At 44.7% G+C, this 25,581-nt stretch overlaps 1 protein-coding gene across 3 annotated transcripts; it reads right to left on the reverse strand.

The window, feature by feature from the left end:
- Nucleotides 1-236: 236 nt before the first annotated feature.
- On the reverse strand, nucleotides 237-25,146 carry LOC133348531 (aldehyde dehydrogenase family 3 member A2-like). Of its 3 annotated transcripts, XM_061561399.1 has the most exons (12): nucleotides 25,027-25,045; nucleotides 23,704-23,825; nucleotides 17,400-17,586; nucleotides 16,610-16,841; nucleotides 14,756-14,841; nucleotides 13,758-13,966; nucleotides 13,343-13,460; nucleotides 10,120-10,261; nucleotides 8,138-8,304; nucleotides 7,183-7,282; nucleotides 6,402-6,664; nucleotides 237-4,039 (listed from the first exon to the last, which is right to left on the reverse strand). In XM_061561399.1, exons 3-12 carry the CDS (start codon nucleotides 17,559-17,561, stop codon nucleotides 4,022-4,024), a joined length of 1,497 nt encoding a protein of 498 aa, XP_061417383.1. In that variant the 5' UTR covers nucleotides 17,562-17,586; nucleotides 23,704-23,825; nucleotides 25,027-25,045; the 3' UTR covers nucleotides 237-4,021. The 3 variants fall into 3 exon arrangements, with proteins under 3 accessions (XP_061417383.1, XP_061417381.1, XP_061417382.1); XM_061561397.1 differs by lacking the exon at nucleotides 237-4,039 and having other exon boundaries at nucleotides 4,071-6,664; nucleotides 25,027-25,078; XM_061561398.1 differs by lacking the exons at nucleotides 237-4,039; nucleotides 23,704-23,825 and having other exon boundaries at nucleotides 4,071-6,664; nucleotides 25,027-25,146.
- Nucleotides 25,147-25,581: the final 435 nt, after the last annotated feature.

The following is a 25,581-nucleotide window of genomic DNA, read 5'->3' on the forward strand; positions in this document are numbered from 1 at the left end:
TTCTTGTTGGGCATTTACCTACTTGTATTTCCTGTAATGCTTTTGAAATGATTACTGAATGCCATGCTGTATTTTCCCATGTACGTGTGCTTCGTGAAGTGCATCCGAATGTAATTTGCATAACCATAGGGCAAAACCTGTATAAACTACGCAATGGGGATGTACATGTATTTGAAGCATTATTACTTCACAAAGTGGATCACACATGGAATCCCAATGATAACACCACCAACAGCAATGAGCAATTCATATTTATTTGATACGTACTTACATTCACAGGATTGTAATTAATGCTATTATTCTTTACACTTTTCATTAATTACAAGCCACGTTTCTCAAGATTGCTATGTTTGTTTCGTTTTTTTTTGTCCTTCCCCTGCACCTCTGACGAGCACGGCTACGTACTGTCCGAACGAAGTTCAACAACATACACATGTTGAGTGGTTGTTAGAAATATATATCATTACGCACACAAAGAGGAAAAGCAACCGGGTTAGTTAGCTGTCTTATTTAGCAACACAAACTCCTTTCAGGAGCCTAGCGCCTTCTTACAAACGACAACTGGGCACGCAGTGTACATTTTTAACAGCACATCCTGGTGCTGTATACACATTTTAATTCACTTCCTGTTGAATTTATGAAGCATGTAAGACAAAATTTGCATTGTGTAGCCTCGATGCAATAGCAGTACTGTATACATAAACCTACATGAGTCGAAACAACATTCCTTACAAACACCCCCCATGATGTAAACTTCCTTTTCTGCTCATCATCAGGTGTGTGCAATGTGCAAATGCTTAATGTCACTTGTAAACAGCGCTACTGTTATTGCAGGGAAGTGGGTGACCACGAGTACAACGTTGCTTTTCCAACCGTTACCAGGGGTGTAAAATGGGCCAGAATGAGCTTGAACGCCATGGTGGGAGTGAATATTCTAACCCTACTGTCGTTCAGGAAAGAACCAGGGGGTCAAGTGCGGTGATCGGGTAGTCTACATATCCTATATAATTTCTATATAAAATTCGCAAATGTCCGTCCGGCACGATCCGGATCTTCGAAAAGATTCGTTGACGGAAAACTACATGCAAAGGTCTGCGAATATACTTTGTTATAAACTCAATGTGCTGAAACAAGCGAACTAAAAGTTAATGTATTCATGAATGCTGGTGTCCGCTGCCCTCCGCTCCCTTGCGTTCAGGCTCAGTTTGTAGATCCAGATCTTGGGGGAGGCTATAGTCCTGATGGGGGGGCGGGGGGTCCTGGTCTAGCGTGGTAAGGGCATTTATGAGTTCCCCCAATTATTTCTTCCCATTTCCGGCGATGACCATTACTTATCCGCCTTGACCAATTAAACCACCCAGACCCAGCGTATTGTATGTGCACGGTGCAACTGTCATTCTGTATTCTATAGATGTTCACATATCTGACCTTTTCACATGCCCGCCAATGTCTCAGTCACCAGTGAGCTGCATATCAGACGTTGTACTGTATTGGCGTGTACTTTCCCCTTGCGAACTGGGTGGGCAATAGAGAAATTCCTTTTTTTACATTTATGTCTTTTACAACAAATGCATAGCTAGTTTATTCCAAAATACAGAACAATCTGGAGCATTGGGCCTTGCAAAGAGTCCAATTAGTCATTAAGTGCTTTATATAGTATTCATCCCCGACGATGCTGATAGAATAGCTTTAACGCTTCTTTATTTAGCAGTCCTGGTCGTGCAGCCTTACAAAATGATCAACAGATTACTAAATGTACCGGACTCACCACATGATTCTGAATCAACATGCTGATTTTCTCACGCAGGTCAACTTTGGAATTCCCTCCCATTATCTCTCCTCCAAAGTTTTTCTAATCTTTCTCAAGTCAATTAACTCTTATCCACTACACCTTTAACAGTGCTGTTTGCGGCTGGCAGCTGAGCGTTTTGAGCATTTGGACCTGTGATCAGCAGTGCATAGCTGAATTAAACTTTCGAATGAAAATTTTAACGGTATTTTATAAAGGCTACATACTGCGAAGTAAACGAGTACTATCTCGGACGTGACATGCATACGAGCATAACAGGCTGTCGTGTACGATCAAAAAAGATTACTTCCATTGTGCCCATTGCAGTGTCAATATTTACAGCCATGGCTCTATCTCATGTTCAGCGTCCTGTATCACAGCCGGGGTGGGCAATATGAGAAACCGAAGAGTGATCGGCATGAAAACGTGAATAGACTCCTGTGTCTTCTTGGTTCTTTCGGTAAAGTCACGTAGAAGGGAAGTAATAAAATAATATTATTTTATTACTTCCCTTCTACGTGACTTTACCGAAAGAACCAAGAAGATGAATCCCTGCAGTCACGAAAGCTTTAAATCGAAAAGACTCCTGTGTCCTTGACATCCTGGGCAACTTGACCGAAGGGATGGCTCAGCGGGACAAGGTTCTGCCCCTGACCAACATAAGTCATACGTCAATATTTCTCAACAAGAACAGCGGTGGTGGAATAAAACATTGATTAGTCTGAAAGAACATCAAATATATGTAGTGCAGATATTATACTCCAAAGTGTAGCATTCACATTGAAATAGCCTGCTTAGTTTAGAGCAGGATTATAGATACTAGCCATGTAAGGATTTGCCCTCCTTACGATTCAATGAATTATTACTATTCACATCGCAATATATATTTGTCACATTGTGGTAGAGTTAAGGCAATTTGATTCTTGAAGTAATTGATTACTCAACTTATTGTCAGCCCGATTACTCAACTAATAATACGATACAAAAATAGTTGAAAAAGGCTTGCCCCTGTTCTCACGCGTTCTGCTATACAAGATATAATGGGTGGGGTTTGGTGACATTATGGGCATCGTCACGCTGGGTATGGCTTGTAGGGGGTTTCCAGCCTTCGCAGGCAGGATATTAGGGCGGCTGCCATTTTAAAGGGCTCAAGTGGCCAACAATGAAAAAAGTAGTCGGTTAAAGTAGTGGATTATTTGTCCCAGCTGTAGATTGTGGTGCGTGTCGTGCCTATTCTGGCGGCAGTCACACGAACAAACTACAGTACAGAAAACATGTACGGATCAAAAGGGTAAATTTTTACACCACAATTATAAGGATCTATCTGAATGGATGAATTAATGCTTAATTATGGTCCCCATTTAGTAAAGTTTATTTCGCAAAAATAGTCTGTGGCAAACACCTGACATGGAAGAGAAACGGCTGTATTGGAGTCTATACTTGTGCGAGAGTCCATGATCAAATCACCCAGAATGCACACTATCTCGTCAGATCTCGGAAGTTAAGCAGGTGGGAACCTGGACAGTTCTTGAATTGGCAACCACCTTGCATGAACATGTTTTTATAGTCTGCTGTGGGGAAAAAAGTTGTGGGAATTGGAGGGCAGTAAATGATAATCCATTGTGGTACTGTACTTCTATACTCCCACACGTGTTTCCCCACTTCACCAACCCACAATGAACACCATAGTGAAGTTTAGTCAAATAAACCCCACGATCTGAATGGCGTGAGGAGGCCCTCACCTATCACTCGACTGATAAACACGCGGTCCACAGCACAGGTGCTATATACAACAGACCTGGGGTCAATTGTAATTACTGTCATTATAGCAGCATTCGTAGCTGAAATTACAATAACATTGTGATTGTCATTTGTTATAACATTATTGTAATTGACCCCAGGTCTGGTACAGATCCACAACTGTGCTTGTCATCAAGTCTGTGCAAGTCCACTCATAATCTGCTGAGAAGACGCTACACGATTGTCCAGCAATAACAGCAAAACAACAGTGTCAAGATATATAGCAAATTAGAACTATAATATTTTAGTTTGTTTTATGTAAATCACCAAAAACTATTGTTTCTACTCGGCATGTACCACCAATTATGGCATGGTAGCCACCGTGAAAATGTAAAATATTTGAATTACCTTGGGCAACAAATGAGTCAGAGGTGTGAGTTACTGCCGAGCACGATTTGTTGCTTGAGCTCGGCTGCAGCTATCGGGTGTAATTCACTGGTCCAACACAAACTGCAATGAAATGCACAAACACCAAGTTACAGTATTTTAATTCATTTATTTCGATTACAGAAAAACACTTTTGTAGATGTGGCTGGGCACTTGGTTCTTAACACTGCAAACTTGCATCGGACAAACTATAAACGGAATTATTTAACGTGCTACAGTTCGTCCATTATCACAGAGCAATAACAACGGTCCCAGGTGTTGGTCCATCATCACTCAAGGTGTGAAATGACCCGTATAGTGAGCCCCCGATTGGATGTATTCGAATCTACTGCCAAACGCTGGAACAATCGGTGTACTCAGTCTGGGTGCACTGGAACGACAGCGAGTGAGGTGGGAAACGAATATGCTGTGCAGGCCTTTCATGGTTGTGTTGTATAGCTCCACATGCTGGGAGCTTTTTGAGGAACTGAAGTTCAAGAAGCTCTCAGCACGTGCAGAGAAATGTCGAACATCATTCCGAACAACATGCAGTGCAACTCGGAAACACGTCGGAAAGGGAAATGAAATATCTTCTTGGTTCTTTCGGTAAAGGCATGTAGAAGGGAAATAATAAAATAAATAAAAACATAATAAAAAACAAAATATGATGTGAAATTTTTATTATTTTATTATTTCCCTTCTACGTGACTTTACCGAAAGAACCAAGAAGATGAATCCCTGCAGTCACGAAAGCTTTAAATCGAAATGGAAATGAAAGTTACATTTGGTGGCTGCTCATGTAAAATAGGTTCATGATACACACCACCAGTGGTGAGTCGTGACTGTCTGGTGAGTGGCGAGTGTGGTGTGCAGCGAGTGCCTGGTGAGGATGTGGTGCATGGTGGGTAGTGAGTGTCTGGTGAATGTTGGAGGTCTTGTAAGTGTATGGTGCATGAGTGGTGAGTGGCATCAGGTGAGTGTCACATCCTCTTGCCCTCTTTAAAGTTTAACAGAGTACACTTCCAACGATGAAGCAGAAGGCAAATAATACAACTGGGCTTGTCTTTACGTCGTCATCGGCCTCATTACGAAAGACTGAGGCAGTTAGTGCCATGATGTAATCTAGTACAACATTAACATAAAACATCAGTTAACAAGTACATTGTGAAGGACGGCTGTTTGCAAATTTACCTAAAAAGCAGTGTGAATTCCTGCGTTAAGTCATAAGCAAATTACTGTGTGCACTTTTTTTTACAGATGTTATATTGTTATGGGTTTTCTGAAAGGAAACAACACCTTAATCACGTAGGTGTCATAAATTCTCACAAAAGGTGGTATTTTAAATGGCATTTTACATGACGCAAATGTCATGTGTTAAAGCAAAATCTGTTCCAACTTGAGAGAAAATAGCGCTCCCTGGTGTATGAACACAATTAAGATTTTCCAACAAAAAACCGAGTTAATTATAAGTATTACATGAGGTAAACTGTTATTTAGGGAAGACTTTTCTTCACCAGACAGAACTACATGCACACTTGGCGTGCTCATCTGCTCACACTTTCAATTCTCAGAGCTGGACAATTAAGTAAAAAAAAACCTGAATTTAATATTTGTTTCTATCTGGCCATTTGTCACTTGGAAAATATCATGAACCCACGGTACTACATCATCAACTACACTTGAGAATACAGTTTAATCGCACAAAAATCTTTGATGCTGCATTGGTATTGGTTCTTCAGCACTAACAAAATGCAACACATTTATCATTCGCGCTGCCCTAAAGAGGGAAAATTATATAAAACACATAATTTTGAGAAATGGCCCTTCATAACTTTTAAGAAGGGCCAATGCCACAAACACTGTCGCTGTTACATTACTAGTTAAGTGTTTAAGGCAGCGTTTTTGATTAATGTGGTGAGTTTCACTTTCATCACGGATTTAAACCAACGATCTCAGCAGCGACGGCTTAGCCCTCTGACCTCAGAGCCACCTTCTCGGCCTGATCAATATCAACGGGGTCCCCTCAGAGGTCGCAACCGGGTACCCGATACCCGTACCCTACCCGATACCCGGCTACCCGTACCCAGCCGGGTACGGGTACCCGTTTGCAACCCTGGTGCGGCCGGGTACGGGTACGGGTAGGCCGTGAGTCACTGGTGAGTAACAGTTTGTCACTCATTTCCCAACGTCTTGTCTCTTAGCACAATTCAAGTTCCTAGAATCAACCCACCCGCGCCTGCAACGTGGCTTCATCCCAGAGGTCGCAATCGGGTACCCGTACCCTACTTGATACCCGGCCGGGTACGGGTAGCCGGGTATCGGGTAGGGTACGGGTACCCGATTGCGACCCTGGTGCGGCCGGGTACGGGTATGGGTAAGGAATCAAAACCCGTTTGCGACCTCTGGGTCCCCCCTACAGTGCTTGGTTAGGCTTCTGATTGTTGACCTTAGTCAGAAGAGCGGCGAAGGCTCCGACCAGTGCCAAGCCCAGCAAGGCGATGCTCAGAATGGTGCCCCGGCCTCCTCTGCCGCCCTTGCTCATCTTCTTGCCTATTGCCCACTGGCACCAGGAGAGCTTCTTGTCGCTGTACGGCGGGTAACGAATGGTGTTGGCGCTCTCCATTGACTGGCCCCTCAGGCCAACGGCGCGCATGTGCGAGAAGCTGTTGAAACTGTGCCTGCCGTGGTAGGAGCCCATTCCGCTGTTGCCTGCGTGGTCAAACACAATTCGACTTTATTATTGCGCAGGTGTATGCAAAAAAGAGAGTTATATGTAAGATACTACGTAGATATTCGTGGTTGTGCTGTAGAGTAGGCACACGGCGGTTAGGTTTTTAAACCCCAACCCTAAACCTAACGTCAATAATATCGTCGAATATTATACATGTAATGCCCGCATCCATTCAATACTTACACCGCCACAATATATGCATCAGTAATTTATTATTTTCAATTCATGTATGTTGTACATGCTGGACGAAGACATCCCCCCCACACTGTGTCAGTGGTAGGGGTTGTTCGACCATACATCTCCAAACTGGTCAACGAGGGTTGGTAAAGGAGGCACTCAGGATTCATATATCATTCGACACTTAATGTTAGCCATGGGTGTGGATCACTGCACCGTTGATCCACCATTATTGACAATAATAGTTACATATAATAACTGTGATACTATCCATATGATGAAAAACAACTGCTGCTGCTCATGGGAGCAGGGAACTCACCCACGCCACCGAAGGGCATGCCCTCGACTGCGTAGTTGAACAGGGTGTCATTGGATGTGAAACCTCCACTGCTGGTCTCATCCACCAGACGTTTCACCACCTGCCAAAAAAAGGCATTACTTATCAGTAACAGCACTCTGTCAATTAACTGGTGGAAGAAGGTCTCTTCCGTGCTTTATCGGTCATTGGGTTTGTTTAACCATACTTCTTCATGATGGTAAAACTTCTTCATGATGGTCAGTGCAGGTTGGTGAAGGAAAGTCTAGGAACAGTTTTGATACCGCATGCCATTGATGTTAGCAGTGCCTAGAACTGAAACTCAAGTCGTTGGGTTCATAGTGTTAGTGAGCTACAGCTGTGACATTACTGCCCCTTTTATTTTAAGTTTATCTTACAAGCATTTATATTTTAAACTTGGCAACATTTTCAAGCTATGCCAGGCAAAATGGCATTCCTATTTACAAATCAAAACGACACCATGTCCCATCAATGAGGAGCACAACCACACTTTGGAAGTTGGGGGGAGTTCTACTAGTGCGTGGTGTCTGGTGGTTATTGTTTAGGCTACAAATAGGATCCGCAAAATTTGCTCCACACTTTGCCACAGATAATAAGAATCTTACTTTACGATAATAATTTTTTTTATCTTAGCCACTTCTGGTGACCGACTCAGTGATGAGCATACTGTCCACGAGGTAATTTGAATTTCAAAGTTCCACCATATGCAGAAAAAAGTATTTACGTCGCCTTGTTCGAGCAAGAAAAAAGCATCCTCAAAATACCGTGAATTTTATCCAAAATGTTGCGAGCCGTCTCATTGCCATATCTAACCATTCTGCGGGTGTCCAGACACCCAAAGTGGCTGTGCCTCTGCCATCAACTCCATTACATCTAGGGTGTGCATAACTTGGGCCGTGGGGGTGGGGGACGCGGGTTGGGGTGGGAGGGCCGGCACCTTCTTGTCGAGTGCGAACACGTAGATCGCTAGCGGCTTCTCGCGATTGTTGATGAAGGTGATGGCATCATCGACGCCATTCACGGTCATGATGGGCAGGATGGGGCCGAAGATTTCCTCCTGCATCGCCGCCGAGGACGCATCCACACCCGTGAGCACTGTTGGGGCTGAAAGCCGGCACCACCGCCGCAGCAGCAGGAGGAAGAGGAGGACTTAGCAAAAGCGATAAGAAAACAATTGTTTGAACTAACCTGAATTGTTCAGTTATGATAAATGTGTACGCACTCCATTTATTGCGAGTCAAAAAGCACAATGGATTTTTTGTTGGCACAGTGTAGTGGCGTAGGTATTGAGCATGCAGGTGGTACAATTACACCGGGGAGGGGCCCCCAGATTCTGGGCTATACAGAGGGGTGGGGGGGGGGGATATCCAAAAATGACTCCTATCCCTAAAATTATCCACACATGGGAATAGGATGAATTTGCTGCGTGATGTCTCTTGTCAACAAAAGAATGTAGTTAAGATCAACCGAGCACCCGCGCTGACCACTCGCAAATAACTAATCTTTATCATGGCTAAACATCATGGGAACCTCATTTGCCAGTAAAAATATGATAATTGGTTTTTTACCCTTCTATCTGGCAACAAAACTGACACCTTTTTACAAGGAGTCATGTTTGCACAGACCGCAATACCTGCAGTCATAATACAAACAAAAGACATAACTCGGATAATGTGCACATTAATGTGCACATTATCCGAATGTGCACATTATCCGAGTTATGTCTTTTGTTTGTATTATGACTGCAGGTATTGCGGTCTGTGCAAACATGACTCCTTGTAAAAAGGTGTCAGTTTTGTTGCCAGATAGAAGGGTAAAAAACCAATTATCATGGCTAAACATATTATGAATTTACTCCTTATTCATGAAAAATAATGTTAATCATAGGAAATATCCATTCTTCAGTAATAGATTTCATGGATCAGTTCCAAGCTGCAGATTATACGAGTTGTGGATAATGAGTGGTTACAATATGATTAAATTAAGTAAAAGCAGTGGATGGAACATGGCTGCTGCTGACGATGATTAAATCAACACAGAGTGGAACGATTTACAAATATACTGGCCAACCATTCTTATTGGGGCAAACTTGGGCAGAGTGCTGTGGGCCATATGTTCAAAAGATTGTGTCAACTTGCATTCCAGTCAAGCTGTAATCAGCTTGTCTGGCTGCATTTCTGCACATGTCATCGATTAAGCAGCCTCTCTGTATTCGGAAAGAATTGAGCAACGAAGACTGGTAAAGTATAGTCATGTCAGAAGAATACCGACAGGAATACAGCAAAAGCAATGGCAATGCTTGTGAAAAACAAAAGAGGACTGAGAAAAAATTTACCCGTAAAAACAAAGTTTTTCACTATAAATCCTTTATATGCGTGGCAAATAAATTACAGTACGTGTTCAATGGGCCACAACCCAGCCCACATTGGTCTTTGAAACGGGCGGCTAGAGTCCTCTCGTCCTCTGGCTTGAGATGGCTGCCAACTATGGGTCAGATGATTGCCTGCCACCATTAAGCAATTGGTAATTAAATATAAAAAAAAAATTCCTAAAATGTTGAAAATTTTTGAAAAAAATTTTCCACGAAAATAAATTGTCACGCACAACGAGTCTGTGTGCAAAATGTCAGCTCGATTGGATCACGGGAAGTGGGTTAAAAAACGACCGAAAGATTTGCACGGTCGTTAGCGCGCAAGCAAGCAAGTGAACTTAATATAAAGGATTTAAAAAGATGGATTGATGGAGTGAAAGAAGCACTAGAACAGAGAGTAATGAGATGGAAACAAATGGTATGATGATGATGGCGGCCAACAACAGTGGAGGACTACCGTCGGAGGTTCATGAAACTAGCAGCCTTCATTTCAAGGGGACTGGAGGAGTAGAGAGAAAGTATATTTCTAATGCCGTGTTTACTCCTACCGATGTACAATTCGGCCTCGTCAGTCTCTCCTCCGATAGCGACCTTTGCTCCGGCCATAAGGCCCTTCACTCGGTCAAAGTGCCTCTTGTTCACGATACGTCCATAGTCCAGTGACTTTTTGGGGTCCTCTCCGTAGTATTCCTACGCAGGTTCCACAGAAAATGAATCAGCTTATACATTGTATGTTTGTCAATTTTTACAGTAATTATCAAATTTTATGTAAAAGGGTGTGCACATATTAAAAATGTGTCTAAGTTTTTTTTATGCAACTTACGGACAAATACCAAACTGCTCATGAATGCTATGAGACATCTCCTTTACCAGTGGCAAAATATAGTAACAGGTTTTTACCCTTTCAACTGGTACAAAAACTGACACCTTTATACAAGGCATCATGTTTGCAATAACCACAACACAAGTAGTCAAAATGCATATTTTTGTTTGCATTTTGACTGCTTGTGTTGTGGTTATTGCAAACATGATGCCTTGTATAAAGGTGTCAGTTTTTGTACCAATTGAAAGGGTAAAAACCTGTTACTGCTGATGAATGGTTAATTTGCAGATTCACTGCATTTGCACAGACTACACTATGTTACACAATTTTTGTTCCTGGGTAGTAAGTGTTATTTCGTAATTGCTTATGCCTAAAGAGAATAGAAAACGGCTATTATTCCCCACAAACTTTGCTTTTGTGACCAGGACGATGATATTTTTTTATTTACCTATTTCCAATGATAATACGGGCAAATTTTTGTATTTACGTTCACATAAAGTCAGAAAAAAACAACATATGAATAAAAAATGACTACAAAAGATTTAGAAGTGAGTAGTTTTTCGAGATTTACGATTATACTGTAAATCACTTTCACGAATCAGCCCCCAATGTAGTCTCCCATCATGTTCTCGTTATACTGAGAGCATGATGGTGGAAGCGCTCGCCTTGCTCCTTCGAGTACGCTCCCATGTTCTCCTTGACTTTATCAAGATGAGCATCAAGGATATGGACTTTGAGGGACATCCCACAGCCTATTGTGCCGTAGTTCTTCACCAAAGTCTCAACCAGCTCCACATAGTTTTCGACCTTGTGATTGCCCAGGAAGCCATGAACCATTGCGACAAAGCTGTCCCAAGCCGCTTTCTCCATACTAGTGAGCTTATTGGGGAATTTATTGCACTCCAGGTTCTTCGTCATCTGTGGTCCGACGAAGATACCAGCTTTGACCTTTGCCTCAGACAGCTTAGGGAAAAAGTCTTGAAGGTACTTGAAGGCTGCCGACTCCTTATCTACAGCTCTGACACATTGTTTCAAAAGGCCTAATTTGATGTGCAGTGGTGGCATCAGCACCTTCCGGGGGTCCACCAGTGGCTCCCACTTAACGTTGTTCCTCCCCACAGAGAACTTACTCCGCTGTGGCCAGTCCCGCCTGTAGTAGTGCGCCTTGGTGTCCCTGCTATCCCTCAGGCAAAGATAGCAGGGAAACTTGGTAAAACCGCCTTGGAGACCCATCAGGAATGCCACCATTTTGAAGTCTCCGATGACCTCCCAGCCGTACTCATCATACTTCAAGGCATCCAGCAAGGTCTTGATGCTCTTGTAATCCTATTTGAGCTGCACTGAGTGAGCCAGGGAAAGAGACGGGTACTTGTTACCATTATGGGGCAGCATGGCTTTGAGGCTCCTGGATGAACTGTCAATGAAGAGACGCCACTCATTCTGGTGACAGGTGATTCCAATTGCCTTGAACAGACTGGTCACATTGTGGCAGAAGCAGAGCCCATCTTGACGAGTGAAGAAGCTGCAAAAAGGTTGGTGACGCTTCCTCTGATCTGTGACTTGCACACTTGTATCCAACAAGTTCCACTGCTTGAGCCTAGACGTCAAAAGCTTGGCATTGGACTAGGTGAGACCAAGATATCTGATCAAGTCGTTGAGGTCTTTTTGGTTGGGGTAGTATGGGTTTCTCTCCTCAGCTCCACCTCTGAAATTGGCATCTGGATCTCCAATGTCTTCCTCGCTCTGTGACTTGCTGCTCTGTTTTAAAGACGGCTGCTCTCTCTCCGGAGGAGTGGGTACGGGGAGCACATGGCAGTGTAGCACCAGGGTGATGGATGAACGAAGCTCCGGATACGTGATAGCAGGTGCATTCTTGGCAGTCCGACGTTTGGAAGGGTCCACCATGCAGAAGTAGCAATTGCTTGAGTGGTCAGTGGGTTCCCGCCAAATTTTTGGGATAGGCCTTCTTTTCCCCCCTGTACCATCCTACAAAAATAAATTAATTTTACCCATGACTAATGTGTAAGAGATTCTTGCAACATTTTTCATGATATATTTTTTCAATAACATTGAAAATTGTAAAACATTTTAAAATTTAAAACCTTTACGATTTTAAGAATGTTAACAAATTTTATAACATAATATTCCGAGCTACAATTTTGTCCATCTTACCTTCCAGAGTTTTTTTTGCATTGCTCGCAGGTGAAATGAGGTGCCCAGGGTTTTTCTTGATCCCCAACAGGCATGCCGAAATATGCCTTGTAGGCCTCACACATCTTAGCAGATGCTTCCACAGAGTACTTTTTCGCTCTTGACTTGATAAATTGGCCGCAGACATAGCAAAATGCATCTGTCAGATGCTTGCAGCCTCTTAATGCCATCTAAACTGAACTTGTGGGCTTAAGGCCCCTTATTTATACTACTATTTACATTACTGGAAAGTTCTAGAATGCTCAAGTTTACTCAGGACTGAATCTATCTGGAATGTTCTGGAAAATAGGTAAATTTCTAAATATCACAGTCCTGGTCAAAAAAGTTAAGTTTGTGGGGAATAATAGCCATTTTCTGTACTTTTGAAGCATAAGCAATTAGGAAATAACACTTAGTACCCAGGAGCAAAAAAAAATGTTACACAGTGCTATCACCACACCACATAAATTCTTCTACCTTAAAAATAGATTAGCTTGTTGAAAAATATCGTTTTATCTATCACACTTGTTGAACAGCTATACAACATACAAATAGTATACAATTTCAGCCCCTTTATCAATGCACTGCTGGATGAAGGCATCCCCATGTCAGTCATGGGGGTTGCTTGACCATACTTCTCGACACTCGCCAGTGCAGGTTGGTGAAGAGAGTGCCCAGGACCGGTTCAGATATCACTCCCCACCGATTTTAGCCATGGCCAGGAAACAAACTCAGATCTCAGTGATCTCATCACTTGCCTTGAGAGTGACACGAATGGCTTCCACAAGGGGTTCCTGCACCGACGGTTCACACAGCACGTAATCGGGCGCAATGCACGTCTGTCCAGAATTGATGAATCGGCCCCATGTGATGCGGCTGAATGGAAGAGATAAAATAAACTTAACAAACAAGATTTGTTTTAAGGTTACACAAGCGACATTACATTGTGAACTAATGTGTAATATATGCCGACCAGCCAATACGAATATAATTGTTTTAATCACAAGACTAAATCCACATTATCGAGAACCAATCACAAAATCAACTCAAAACACCAACTTTCGACGCGCAAACAGAACGGTCCCACACGTTGACCGACTTGACGCCCTATCAACAACGGCCACAAAACCGCCATTGGCTTGGTGGGAGGGCCCACCGTCGCCGCACGCCTACCGTGCGGCCAGTTGGAGGTTGGAGTCGCGGTGCACGAAGCAGGGGCTCTTGCCGCCGAGCTCCAGCAGGACAGGGGTGAGGTGCGGGACGGCTGCCGCCATCACGATGCGCGCCACCGCCGGGCCGCCCGTGTAGAAGATGTGGTCGAAGCGCTGCTTCAGGAGCTCCGTCGTCTCGGCGGGCCCGCCCAACACCACCTGGTACATGTCCTGTAACCGGCGAGCCAACGAGAGGGAGTGGACAATCCGGACGCGGTTGACCGTGTACACGAACGCAGTCGGTTCTGCAGAAGTGCATAAGGTGGATGTCTTTTGTCCCATCCATTCAGCCCCTTTACAGACGCCGCTGGGTCCACAAACTTCCAGCCACAGTCTTCCACTATTATGTAACCATCAGTTGTTATTCCCCTGCCATTCCTCTGCATTCTCGTGCCCTTTCCACTCCAGCAGACAATATTCTTCTCGTTTGTCCTCTGCCACCCGTTTTCTTCCACCACTCTTTGCCTTCTATGTTTCATGTTTGTTACTATGTTATAAGATCTATGTTTCTAGGTCAAGTTTTTTTCTGCGTGGCTGTACACATCTCTTGCATCTATCCATGTGGGGAAGGCAGAGGTATGACAGAGTAAATGCCCATGACCAAATCACCCGAAATGTGCTCGTTCTCATCAGACCTCGGGAGATAAGGCAGGATTGCGCCCAATTAGTACATGAATGCGTTACCGCCACCATCCAGAAACAACAATGTAACAGGGATTGTGGGCAGTGCAATAACATTTATTCTGAATTTCTCTCACCTTCAACCAGCATATTTAAGTATAGTAAAAATAATCCTTCATGGCCTACATGACCCTCATCCAGTAGTTGATTGACAAAAACGGGCTGTATGTGTAATAGCTATAACGTTGTTAACAAGCAACCGTTTCCCATGTTAACGTGCAACTGCTATCAGTACGGTGGATTTTGCAAGATCGACAGCACCACTCACTCCAATCTCACCTTGTCCAGGTAGCGAGGAAACAGCTCCGCCAACAGCTTGGCCGTGTTCTCAGACAGCTCAGACGGCTTTATCACGGCTGCATTTCCTACAATCCGCACAATCAGTGGCATTTGCTATCGAGTGTGCAGGCAGTGCAACTGCATAGGGGCCCACAGGCTGTAGGGGCCCAGATGCCAGCTATGGAGAGAAGGGGAAAATTAATGGGGAACCCCCATATAATTTCTTACAGCAGGGTCCATGCCAACCATGTTACGTCTCTGCTCACAATCTCTACCAATCTGCATAGCACAGCTCCCACAACTATAATCGCAGCACATTAATATTCAAAGATGGGAGAGCAGCCTGCGATGCTCAAGCTTTTAGAATGAAGCAATTGAAATTATTAGACGTAAAACTGTTCAGCACCACTATCCCACCCCTTCCCCCAAGGCCCCAGAAATGCGATGAATTGTCAAGTTTTTGGATTGTCATTTTGTCACATTTGTGGACCCTAAATGTAATGTGCGCATATTATTAGCATAATTGAATCTGAAATAATTGATTCTTCCACACATTATTCAAGAGGTATTGTGAGGTGAAAGATGGATGTCGTGCAATGAATGAATGTATCATTACATGTTGAGCAATTATCAAACAATGTTCTTACTTAAGTTTGTAAATCAGTTGTTCAACTGAGCTACGTGCAAATCATTTGGATCTCCCTTGACTTCGATCTCAATGGGCTCTTGTTAAAAAAAAAGATTATTTGTAAGGAGACTGTATCCGTTGGACAAGTTTAGAATGGGGCAATTCCGCATGCAAAGTTGCACTCCCAGGGCAATGGCACAATGCACCTTGAATCAGGGCAGCCGCCTAATAAGTGGATGGACTGCACAAAAAGTCTATTTTATTCAGGTTAAAGTTTTTTTTTTTACGAGTAAATTCCTTCACGTAATCACCACTGTTCTACCATCATTCGCTTATATAAGTACACGTAAAATCTTTTGACCAAAAAAGCACTGGCCTCAGCAAAGAGAATCTGACTTAAATGGTGAAAACCAGGGAGTGAGTCTGAAAATTAAAAAGCCCATGACAAAGCAGTCCATGCATTGCGCAATGGTTGTGGGACACAAACTGGCACTAAAAGTGTATCTGTAGTGCATGCAGTCTCCCACCAAAAGACACGATAAGCCCTGCTTGTAAAGGAGTTGATTGCCACTCTGTGCCATTATCTTCACAATGAATGGGTAGGATCACACCAAAGGCAGGTAAAACAATCAATAAATAAATCCAAAGGACAACAGGTTCTCGAGCCTGGGTATGGTAGGGGTGGACGGACCAGCCCGTTGTATGTGTGCTAAGCAAGTAACGATCCATTAATTAATCAGTTTAATTATTTCACTCACCATACGGGCATGAAATCTGGCATATAAGAATCAAATGTTTATAATTTATGAAAACTACTGTATATGTAAATGTGACGTTTGGGCTAACGGGGTGAACAGAATGAAAATACAAACGTGGCACACACACATCAGTTATACGATAGACAATGCATCAAGCGACAATACAAACAAGCCAGGCATCACAAACGAGACACACATTACATTCATACGAGAGAAACACAAATGAGACAAACACGATACAAATGAGACGGACAATATGAGCCGAACAGCAAACGAGTCACAAACACCAAATACAAGAGACATCTGATACAAGAGACACAATACAAATAAAACACACACAATGCAAACCACACAAACAATATACCGGAGAACAACAAAACAACGCGTCCCTTCTCGAATCGAGTCATGACCTCGAATCACAAATCATGGGTGGCAGCAAAAACTCCCTCGCCTGCCCTGCGTCCGCACCTGCAGCGATGGCTCCGGCGAGAGGTTGAAACACAAGTCCACCTGGGTAGTTCCAGGCCCCCATGATGAGGCACACGCCCAGGGGCTGAGGCTCAATGTACACAGTGTCGGCCAGGGTAATCAGGGAGCGTGACACCGGTTGTGGCTTCGCCCACTCGCGCAGATGGCTCGCAATCAACGCCATGTCGTTCTTGGCGGGCATCAACTCATGCAAAATCACTTCAAACTTGCACTGCCGGGCACCAGATAGGGAGAGAAAAAGGAAGATGGAGAGAGTGTGTTTGATACAAAATGTATTATCTGCATCATGAGCAGGTAATTTGTCAGGAGATATCATGTATGTATCAGAAACACGTACATTGACAAAGAAAATGCTGAAAAGTGTGCAAAGAAGACTGGAACTATGCATGATGGGAATTATGAGAGAGGAACCCATAGATCAAAATTGATAGACATCGTAACGACTGCTAAGGAAAGTAAGTGGGCTTGGCCAGGACACGTTACTAGGGAAGGCAGCCAATGTCCAAGACTGGTAACAAAGCGGCAGCCAAATGAATGAACACACCCCAGAGGGCAGCGAACATGAAGGCAACGCGTGATCAGGTCATGCGAATTGAACATGCCAGATCGCGGCATTGTGAGACAGCGAGAATTTGATCAGACTGTGGCTCACAGTAATCACGATGATGACCAGTGCAAGGCATAACAGGGTATAAAGCAGGATCCAAAAAGAGGGTATTCAAACCCACAATATGTGAAGGTGGTTGTAGCTCAGTGCAAGCCAGCTGACCTTGTGCAGGTCCTTGTACAAACTCTGACACAGCTCCTTCTCGTTCTCCTCCATGAGCTGGTTGAGAGCCCGAAGCTGCTCCTCGCGGAATGCTATGTCGCGGCTGCGACCCATTCGGAACGCTTGCCGGGCCCGCGACACCACCTCCTGGAAGTCTGCCATTGTTGTTGGATGGCCTTGATCAACACTGAAAGAGCGAAAGATCGAAATTAAAATGTGACCACGGCCAAAAGCGTTGATGCCCCCACACGTCACCAACACTTTCTACCTTCTACCAGAGGTCGCAACCGGGTACCCGATACCAGTACCCTACCCGATACCCAGCTACCCGTACCCGGTCAGGTACGGGTACGGGTACCCGTTTGCGACCCTGGTGCGGCCGGGTACGGGTACGGGTAGGCCGTGAGTCACTGGTGAGTCACCGTTTGTCACTCATTTCGGGTAGGGTACCCGTACCCGGCCTGTACGGGTACCCATTTGCGACCCTGGTGCGGCCGGGTACGGGTACTGGTAAGGAATCAAAACCCGTTTGCGACCTCTGCCTTCTACTGCTGCACATGACCTCCAAGATCTGCCCTAACGATATCCTATACCATCAGATCTTCGTTGCGGGCCTCATGGAAACCATTCCAATGTCTGTTTAAATAACTGTCTCTCCTTCCTATGCACATGTCCTTTGCAGTGCAACCTTCTTTGCCTCATCACATTTTCATCACTTCCACAATCCTTATTCTATCTTTCCCAGCATCCGTCTCAGCCACCTTTGCTTAAATGGCAATCCTTTTTTTGTATTGCTTTGAGTCCACAGGCCTGAGTATAGAAAGCGCTCGGAAAAAAACAACAGGCAAGAGATTGTAGCAAGTTCCAGAATGCTATTTGAGAAAACCTACAAAAATGCTGTAATACCAGCATTTCCTCGTGATATTGCAACACTGTGGGCATGGCAGCAGTTGCTAGGAATTATATTATATCAATCCCACCACACCAGCTAATCAGCTGCCAGGAAGGCAACTCCCATCCGACATGACCACCACCAAGTCACCCATGCAACACTGCCAGAGCAGAACACCATCGCTCTGTGCGTTGTTCCAGTCGGGCTGTGGCTCATGGAAAAATATTTGTTTTTAATGTTGGTTATTAGTGCTAGTATTAAAGTTTGTAATTACTATTCGTGTTATTAATATCAATGTCATTCATGACTTTATTAATTATTGGATACACTTTTTTTTTACTTTGACAATTGACGTACGAGTGGTATTGACCAACCCGAGGTTCTCTCCAAACTTCGCTTCACCTGCCCAAGCCGATATGCGCCGCAGGGAGGTATGTTTGCCATATTTTCAATACCTCACGTGAAAAAAGTTGTTGTCGTTATGATTTTCAGTTATTTATTTCTCATTTGTCATTTCGGTGACCCATGTAACTCTTGCAGACTATCCTCTGGTCTCTTTTGAGTTCTCACCAGGGTTAAACAACATAAACTTGAAACTACGATGCTTTATTGTGTTAACTTCATTATACATATAGAGCCAAGGCAGTTTTGCCTTATGCAATTTCTATGAAAAGCTTAAGTCGTTCTATAATCAGGACCCATCTCTCTCATCCATACACGTACGTAGTACACCAACATCACTCCGATGTTAGATGTGCTTTCCTTTACACCCAGGCTAGTCTCTCTTTTCTCTTACAAAGTGGTATCCACAAATAGTGAAGGCGCAGTCAATAACATGGAAATACAGGGAAAGGGCTTGACAACTTTGGACTGGGTCATCAAACCGTAGCCTCAGTGTCAGACCCTTAACCAACTTGTCAACCAGAGGATTTGCACTGCCTTTGACACGAGCCATGAGCCCCATTCACTGTTCATTCTCACTCCACCCTCAAAAGAAATCAGTTACATTTTCACTTTCTGTATTCAGAGGCTACACTGCTCCAGTAGAAGGATGCTTATCAGTAAGAGCAATAATAATATTTACAAGTACAACATTTACCCCCACCGTGGCAACTTAGATTTTTGATTGATTGTATTTGTTTATGCGGGGTAGGATACATTCAGCTTATTAAACCGATCCGCAAAAATGACCAGCCGAGTACCTTTGTGAAAACATAGGAAGTTAGGGCAGCAAATAGACCGTAACATTGCAGAAAATGAGGAGCAAACACAACATTCATAGTCACGCAACCATTCAAGTCACACTGGCGGGTAACTTGAAAATAACGCAAAACTATCTTCAATCAAGGAAGGAATTAAAAAAGAAATGCAACTTTGCTTTAATAGCAACGACATAACAGCACTTGTTACAGCAGCTGCAAGTGCATCAGCGCTTACAAGCAGCGCATGCGGTTGCTGATTCTAGCAGCCGCAAGACGTTCTCTATCCACCGCTGGATGGAAGCGCCCGTCAGCGAAAATATTTCGGGGCCGTCCATAAATGACGTCACGCGATTTTGGACGATTTTTGACCTCCCCCCTCCTCGTCACACGGCGTCACAAAAAGTCAGACCCCCCCCCCCTCAAATATGACGTCACAAAGCTTTGCCCCACCCCCAAAAAATAAAACATGCTTTAAACTATTTCCATTGTAGTGCGTATTTAATGTGGCGCTGAACTCTGATGTTGTAGGAGAAAACATTTATCAAAACGTCGATTTAATAAAGTAGAACGTGTTGTCTATATTTTAGGTTTTTTTCGGTAAAGTCCTGTAGGTAAAAAATAAAAAAAAGTAATAAATGAATAGAAATATATTTATTATTATTTTTTACCTACGTGTACTTTACCGAAAAAAACCTAAGAGTATGAATCCTTGCAGTCACGAAAGCTTCAAATCTAGAATTGTCTATCTATATATATAAAATCGTGAATCTGTCTGTCTGTCTGTGTGTCTGTGTGTCTCCGGACCATACGCACTTTCATTGGACGGCGGTTGCCCCTGGCAACGGCTAGCGACGCCTTCGCCGCTTTCATTGGACCTGGCAACGGCTAGCGACGCCTTCGCCAAGGGCTGCAATTTCATTGGACGGCGGTTGGCCCTGCCAACCGCTAGCCACGCCTTCGCCACTTTCATAAGCTCCGTAATTAATTAAATAATAGCCATTACACAGTATTGTTGGAGCGCTAGGGGGGGGGGAAGGAACGCCACCCGTACCCTGCCTCTTCCAAGTCGACAATTTTAGGCGAGGCCGCAGGCTTTGCACGCTACTAGGCCTCGACACCCACCACGCCACTCTGAGGTAAATTCATCAAAGTTTTTCCTACTCTTCACTACACCCCCACCACAATGTGTGCTATTAATATTACTTTTAAACCCAACGCGCCAACAATCGATTACTTTAATGTTCACTGTACAAATACTCATTAAGCTGGGTGAGCGTACTGACAGTCTATTATGTACACTGTAGCCTGCTTATTAAGCTCTGTGAGCGTACTGCCACTCTATCATGTACACTCTAGCCTGCTTATGAAGCTGAGTGGGTGTACTGGCAGTCTATAATGTAGACTGTAGCCTGGTTATTATAATCGATTCTTTAAATGTTCTTTGTACAAATAGTCATTAAGCTGCTTTAGCGTACTGCCCGTCTATTATGTAGACTGCAGCCTGCTTATTCAGCTGCCTGGGTGTACTGCCAGTCTATCTATATATATAAAATCGTGAATGTCTGTCTGTCCGTCTGTGTGTGTGTGTGGATTTCGGACCATACGCACTTTCATTGGACGGCGGTTGCCCCTGGCAACGGCTAGCGACGCCTTCGCCGCTTTCATTGGACCTTGCAAAGGCTAGCGACGCCTTCGCCAAGGGCTGCAGTTTCATTGGACGGCGGTTGCCCCTGCCAACGGCTAGCCACGCCTTCGCCACTTTCATAGGCTCCGTAAATAATTAAATAATAGCCATTACACAGTATTGTTCGAGCGCTAGGGGGGGGGGGGGAAGGCACGCCACCCGTACCCTGCCTCTGCCGGTGGACAATTTTGGCGAGGCCGCAGGCTCTGCACGCTACTAGGCCTCGACACCCACCACGCCACTCTGAGGTAAATTCATCAAAGTTTGACCTACTCTTCACTCCACCCCCAACAAAATGTGTGCAATTAATATTACTTTTAAACCCAACGCGCCAAACATCGATTACTTAAATGTTCACTGTACAAATAGTCATTAGGCTGGGTCAACGTACTGCCAGTCTATCATGTAGACTGTAGCCTGCTTATTAAGCTCGGTGAGCGTACTGGCACTCTATCATGTACACTCTAGCCTGCTTATGAAGCTGACTGCGTGTACTGTCAGTCTATTATGTGGACTGTAGCCTGGTTATTATAATCTATTCTTTATATGTTCTTTGTACAAATAGTCATTAAGCTGGTTGAGCGACCCCAGTTCGATTCCAACTCACGCCCACCACCGCTGACGATTATTTGAAACGGACCTGGCCCTCCCCTAGGTCCACTCAGCCTCAAACGCGTAACTGCTGTCGTGTGTGAACATCGTCACTGGGGAGACAAAGGCGGCCGGGCATCGTGGATCCAAGTCCCGGGCGAAGCCGGGTCATGTGTATGTGTGTATGTATGTGTTTATGTGTATGTCTGTGTATCTGTATGTATGTGTGTATGTATGTGTGTGTATGTATGTGTGTTATGTGTCTGTCTGTGTGTCTGCATGTATGTGTGTGTGTATTGTGTATGTGTTTGTATGTGTTTGTGTGTTTACGCTCGCATTACACAAATGTGTTGCAGGTCTAAGGCGTTCCTTGCGCAGCATTGCCGCTTTATTATTTCAGTCGTTTACTGCCGTACGCACCCTCAAAGTCGTGTGTGTCTGCAGCAAGCGCGTGTATGTGTACCTATGGACGCGCGCGCGTGTGTTGTGTAGGGGGAACGGTAGTGTAGTGGTTAGCGTGCTGTCTGTGTCTGTGTGTGTGTCTGTGTGTGTGTGTCTGTGTGTGTGTGTCTGTGTGTGTCTGTGTGTGTGCGTGTGTGGTGTGTGGGGAGCGGTAGTGTAGTGGTTAGCGTGCTGTCTGTGTGTCTGTGTGTGTGTCTGTGCGTGTGTGGTGTGTGAGGAGCGGTGGGTGTAGTGCTTAACGCTACGCTGCGCTACCAACCCGGCGAACCCAGTTCGATTCCCGCTCACGGCCACCACCGGTGACGACTATTTGAACCTCCCCTAGGTCGACTCTGCCTCAAACGAGTAACTGCTGTGGCGTATTAACATCGCCACTGGGGAGACAAAGGCGGCCGGCCGTGGTGGATACAAGTCCCGGGCGAAGCCGGGTAGTACAGCTAGTATTTATTTAAAGTTGCTCATTTTGATGTGACGTCACATTTCTAAACCCCCCCCCCTAGGTGCGTGACGTCATTTATGGACGGCCCCTTTTATAGTACTGCAACCGTGTTACCAAATTGCGATGTGGTTTCGTTACTTTAATACCAGGAAATGGCGTCAAAGCAGCTTGTAGCACACACAAAAAGGTTCCCGAGATCGGAGAGTGCCTGCCATGCTGTACTGGACGTGCATTGTTAGCGAGCACCTATTCAAGTTCAAGTTCATGTATTAGGTCTAGCCCTGTGAGTCATTCGGCTCTTGAATCGGGTGCAACCGCAACAAACAAAAAACTAAAAACAAAAACATGAACAAGAAAACATCTTAAAGTGAATATGTGACTAAGTGCAAACAGAAAATCCAAGAAAAGACAGCAAAATATTGCAGAAAAAGCACCGTACACCAACGCTGTGTGCAAAAACCCCAGTGAGATGCAAGTCAAACAACAACAACCACAAGATAACTTAGATTAAGGCCATCATTCTAACTCCGTACTACAACAAACAAACATGGCAAAACCAAAAAACTTTTCGAAATCACCAAATTAAAGCCATGAAAGCAATAAAACAGTGATCATAGGAACTGACGGAATTTTCACAATAAACGACATAAACAACATGTACCACCAAACCCTACAGCCATAGCTGGCTGCATGAGTCTGAGTATCAACAATTTTCAATGCACCTTTAAATATCAGGTTTTTTCGGTAAAGTCACGTAGGTAAAAAAAATAGAAATAATATTTAATAATAATATTATTTTTTATTTTTACCTACGTGACTTTACCGAAAAAACCTAAGAGTATGAATCCTTGCAGTCACGAAAGCTTCAAATCTAGAATTTAAATACCAGCCAGAACAGCAACGCACGTGGCAATAATGCGTGTCACACAACCCCGGCAGCGACAACCCCCTGCACAGAACACTACAGACAACAACAACAACAGCCACTAAGTGGCGGTGACGTCACCACGACGCTTGTGCCAGGCTAGGTGCACCTTGAAGCCACGTGAAGGAGGTCACGGGGCAGACCCAGTAGGTGCCACGTGTCGACTGACTGAGATGACCGAGATGAGTGGCTGATTGCACCACCTGTGCCCCCTACACAGTAGTTGGCACACTACAGACACACACACACAGACACACAGATACACACTACAGACACACACACAGACACACACAGACACAGCCTCTAACAACAGACTGTAGGGGCAAGCGCTGTTAGCGAGCACCTATGAAGGCCGGAACGGTACACGAGGGGGTGGGATGGATAGCACCACGCCCGACCGCCTTTGTCTCCCCAGCGGCGTTGTGTTTTTGCTGTTACGCAACGCACCGGGTACACATTTGAGGCCGAGTCGACCTAGGGGAGGCCCAGGGACCGCTTCAGACAAATCTTCGAGCTCGGACCGCTCCACCCCAACCCGCACGATACAATCCATGTTCACCACGACACGGCTTGTGTGTAACACGAGTACACACACATCACGCACTGTGTGTGTGTCACACAGTAGTGTTACACACACACCACGCACACGGCGTGTGTGTGTAACACGAGTACACACACACACCACGCACACGGCGTGTGTCACACTACAGAGTACACACACACCACGCACATGGCGTGTGTGTAACACAAGTACACACACCACGCACTCTGTGTGTGTGTTACACAGTAGTGTAACACACACACACACCACGCACTCTGTGTGTGTGTAACACAAGTACACACACACCACGCACAATGCGTGTGTGTAACACGGTAGAGTACACACACACAGGACGACACACACGGCGTGTGTGTAACACGAGTACACACACACCACGCACTCTGTGTGTGTGTTACACAGTAGTGTTACACACACACCACGCACAATGCGTGTGTGTAACACGGTAGAGTACACACACACAGGACGACACACACGGCGTGTGTGTAACACGAGTACACACACACCACGCACTCTGTGTGTGTGTAACACAAGTACACACACACCACGCACACGACGTGTGTATAGCACGAGTACACACACACCACGCACTCCGCTTGTGTCACACGACAGAGTACACACACACACCACGCACTCTGTGTGTAACACGAGTACACACACACACCACACACTCTGTGTGTGTGTCACACTACAGAGTACACACACACACCACGCACTCTGTGTGTGTAACACGAGTACGCACATACACACCACGCACACGGCGTGTGTGTAACACAACAGAGTACACACACACACAGGACGACACACACACAGGACGACACACACACAAGACACATCGACAAGATGTTGACGTGGGAGGGGTGCTAAGCTCACCAACCACAAGGAGAAACGAAGCTTTCGCGATGGATCCCCTGGCACGCACTCCACCCCCGCAAGCTGCTCGACGAGACGATGAAGGAGGAGTGGTGATAGTGGAGGAGGAGATTGGTGGTGTTTGTGGGGGTGGTTCAGAGGTTTCGAGAGCGCCTTTCAAATTAAAAGCCCCCTAGGCAGCAGCATCATCAGCAGCATCAGCATCACGGCCACGCGTGAGCACTGCCCCTGGTGGCGGGTCACGTGGCACTGCGGGTCAATCGACGCACACAACGTGATGGGTGTGGGACGCATGGACAACCTCCAATACAACATTTTTGATTTAAAGCTTTCGTGACTGCAGGGATTCATATTCTTGGTTCTTTAGGTAAAGTCACGTAGAAGGGAAGTAATAAAATAATAAAAATCTAAAACGATAAATTTATTGTTTTGAAAACAATTAAATAAAACAATAAAAATTTTTTAAACAATAACATTATTTTTGTATTAATATTATTTTATTATTTCCCTTCTACGTGACTTTACCGAAAAAACCAAGAATATAAAATTATTGTT

This window comes from Lethenteron reissneri, chromosome 27 (assembly GCF_015708825.2).
Source record: "Lethenteron reissneri isolate LAM-NWPU_2019-01 chromosome 27, ASM1570882v1, whole genome shotgun sequence".
NCBI classification, from domain to species: domain Eukaryota; kingdom Metazoa; phylum Chordata; class Hyperoartia; order Petromyzontiformes; family Petromyzontidae; genus Lethenteron; species Lethenteron reissneri.